General features: G+C 41.0%; 1 protein-coding gene across 3 annotated transcripts; it reads left to right on the forward strand.

The window, feature by feature from the left end:
• The first annotated feature begins 6 nt into the window (after positions 1–6).
• Positions 7–1,270, forward strand: LOC109509618 (ATP-dependent RNA helicase DDX19B-like). 3 transcript variants are annotated; one of them, XM_019859448.1, is made up of 4 exons: positions 7–164; positions 646–685; positions 754–840; positions 1,123–1,270. In XM_019859448.1, exons 1-4 carry the CDS (start codon positions 108–110, stop codon positions 1,260–1,262), a joined length of 324 nt encoding a protein of 107 aa, XP_019715007.1. In that variant the 5' UTR covers positions 7–107; the 3' UTR covers positions 1,263–1,270. The 3 variants fall into 3 exon arrangements, with proteins under 3 accessions (XP_019715007.1, XP_019715008.1, XP_019715009.1); XM_019859449.1 differs by having other exon boundaries at positions 772–840; XM_019859450.1 differs by having other exon boundaries at positions 775–840.
• The last annotated feature ends 192 nt before the right edge of the window (positions 1,271–1,462 follow it).

Raw genomic sequence — 1,462 nt, forward strand, 5'->3', positions numbered from 1 at the left:
CATTGTGGCTGTGAAGTAGTGTATTTTACTTTCCTGTCGCTCACAGTCTGAGGCCTTTTCACACTTTTGAGTTTTTGAAGTCATAACGACAAGGGGAGAAAAAAACGATGGCTTCGGACTCCTGGGCCCAGGCAGTGGACGAACAAGAGGCGGCGGCGGAATCAGTAAGTGTAAAAAGTGCTAGTTCATGTTGTGTTAGCCTTTAAGATGTTAAAAGACTCGGGCCTAGCACGGTTCAAAATGAATATTTACCTTTCGTCAATGCCCGACAATGTTTCAATAGAAGGCTGAGTGTTTGGCCGCGTCTACAGACAATTCCTTAGCCAAAACGCAAGCGCTAACATGCGCCATATTAGCTGGAAAAGAAGGTGCTGCGTGCCTTGCGCGTTGCTAGCTTGAGCAGATGCTACTTTTAAGGTTAATTCATTGAGACAGCTTTAGCTGGCTGGCAAGTGAATGATGCAAGAGGTTCCAAAATAGCTAAGCTGAATAAGTACAAGCGTTGACTGCATCAGATTTGTGCTTACCAAGTTTTATGTTTCAGAGACACGTTTAACTCTGTAGCAGTTAAATCTGTAGCAATTGTCAAACAATTCCGTTAACGTGGTTTTGAAATCCATTGATGTGTAAATTGTTTTCCCACAGATTGGAAACCTTCAATTAAAAGACACGCCTGGAGAAAACGGTATGTTTACAGAGTTTCCAGACTTATTTTGAGTATGAATATGATATAATTTGATTTTGGTAATTTAGGAACATCTATACCTTCAGCAGGCGGTACTGTTGCAAAGTCAGGAGATAAGACTTCAGGAGACAAGACGACAGATGAAGATGAAAGTGGTGAGCTGGTGGGATCTTGTATTTGATAGATGGTTTTCTGCATTGCGCCACACTTCACATAATCTCACATGCTATATCATACACTCAGCACACCATGGACAACTTTAAAATGATCTCCGTTTACAACAAAGTTTACACATGAAGGGATAGTGTATTTGTGCAAGTTTGTCAAGATCAATATTATTCATATTTTCATGTTATGTATTGTCCTTCAGCTCACTAATAATTTCACCAAGCTTTAAAGCACAATTTCTAATTTGATTTTTTTTCTTTTGTGCGCAGAAGATAAAGCGGCCCAGTCGTTGCTGAACAAGTTGATCAGAAGTAATCTTGTCAACAACACAAATCAAGTTGAAGTGCTTCAAAAGGATCCCAACTCTCCACTGTACTCTGTCAAATCTTTTGAGGAGTTGCGACTGTAAGTGTATATACTTATAAAAATGCTACGCCACGACTGATTCCTTCCAGGTCGATGGAGTAGGAGCCATGTAAGGCATGTGCAGATACTTTTAGTTAAACACGGGTGACAATACGAATAAGGCCTTTCACACGGCACATAGCCTAGCGAAGCACACTGTCGACTCACTCATTCCTTGGATATGTGCTGCATTGGTGGTTGCCG

The sequence above is a fragment of the Hippocampus comes genome, unplaced genomic scaffold, assembly GCF_001891065.2.
Source record: "Hippocampus comes isolate QL1 unplaced genomic scaffold, H_comes_QL1_v1.1 C16970216, whole genome shotgun sequence".
NCBI lineage: Eukaryota > Metazoa > Chordata > Actinopteri > Syngnathiformes > Syngnathidae > Hippocampus > Hippocampus comes.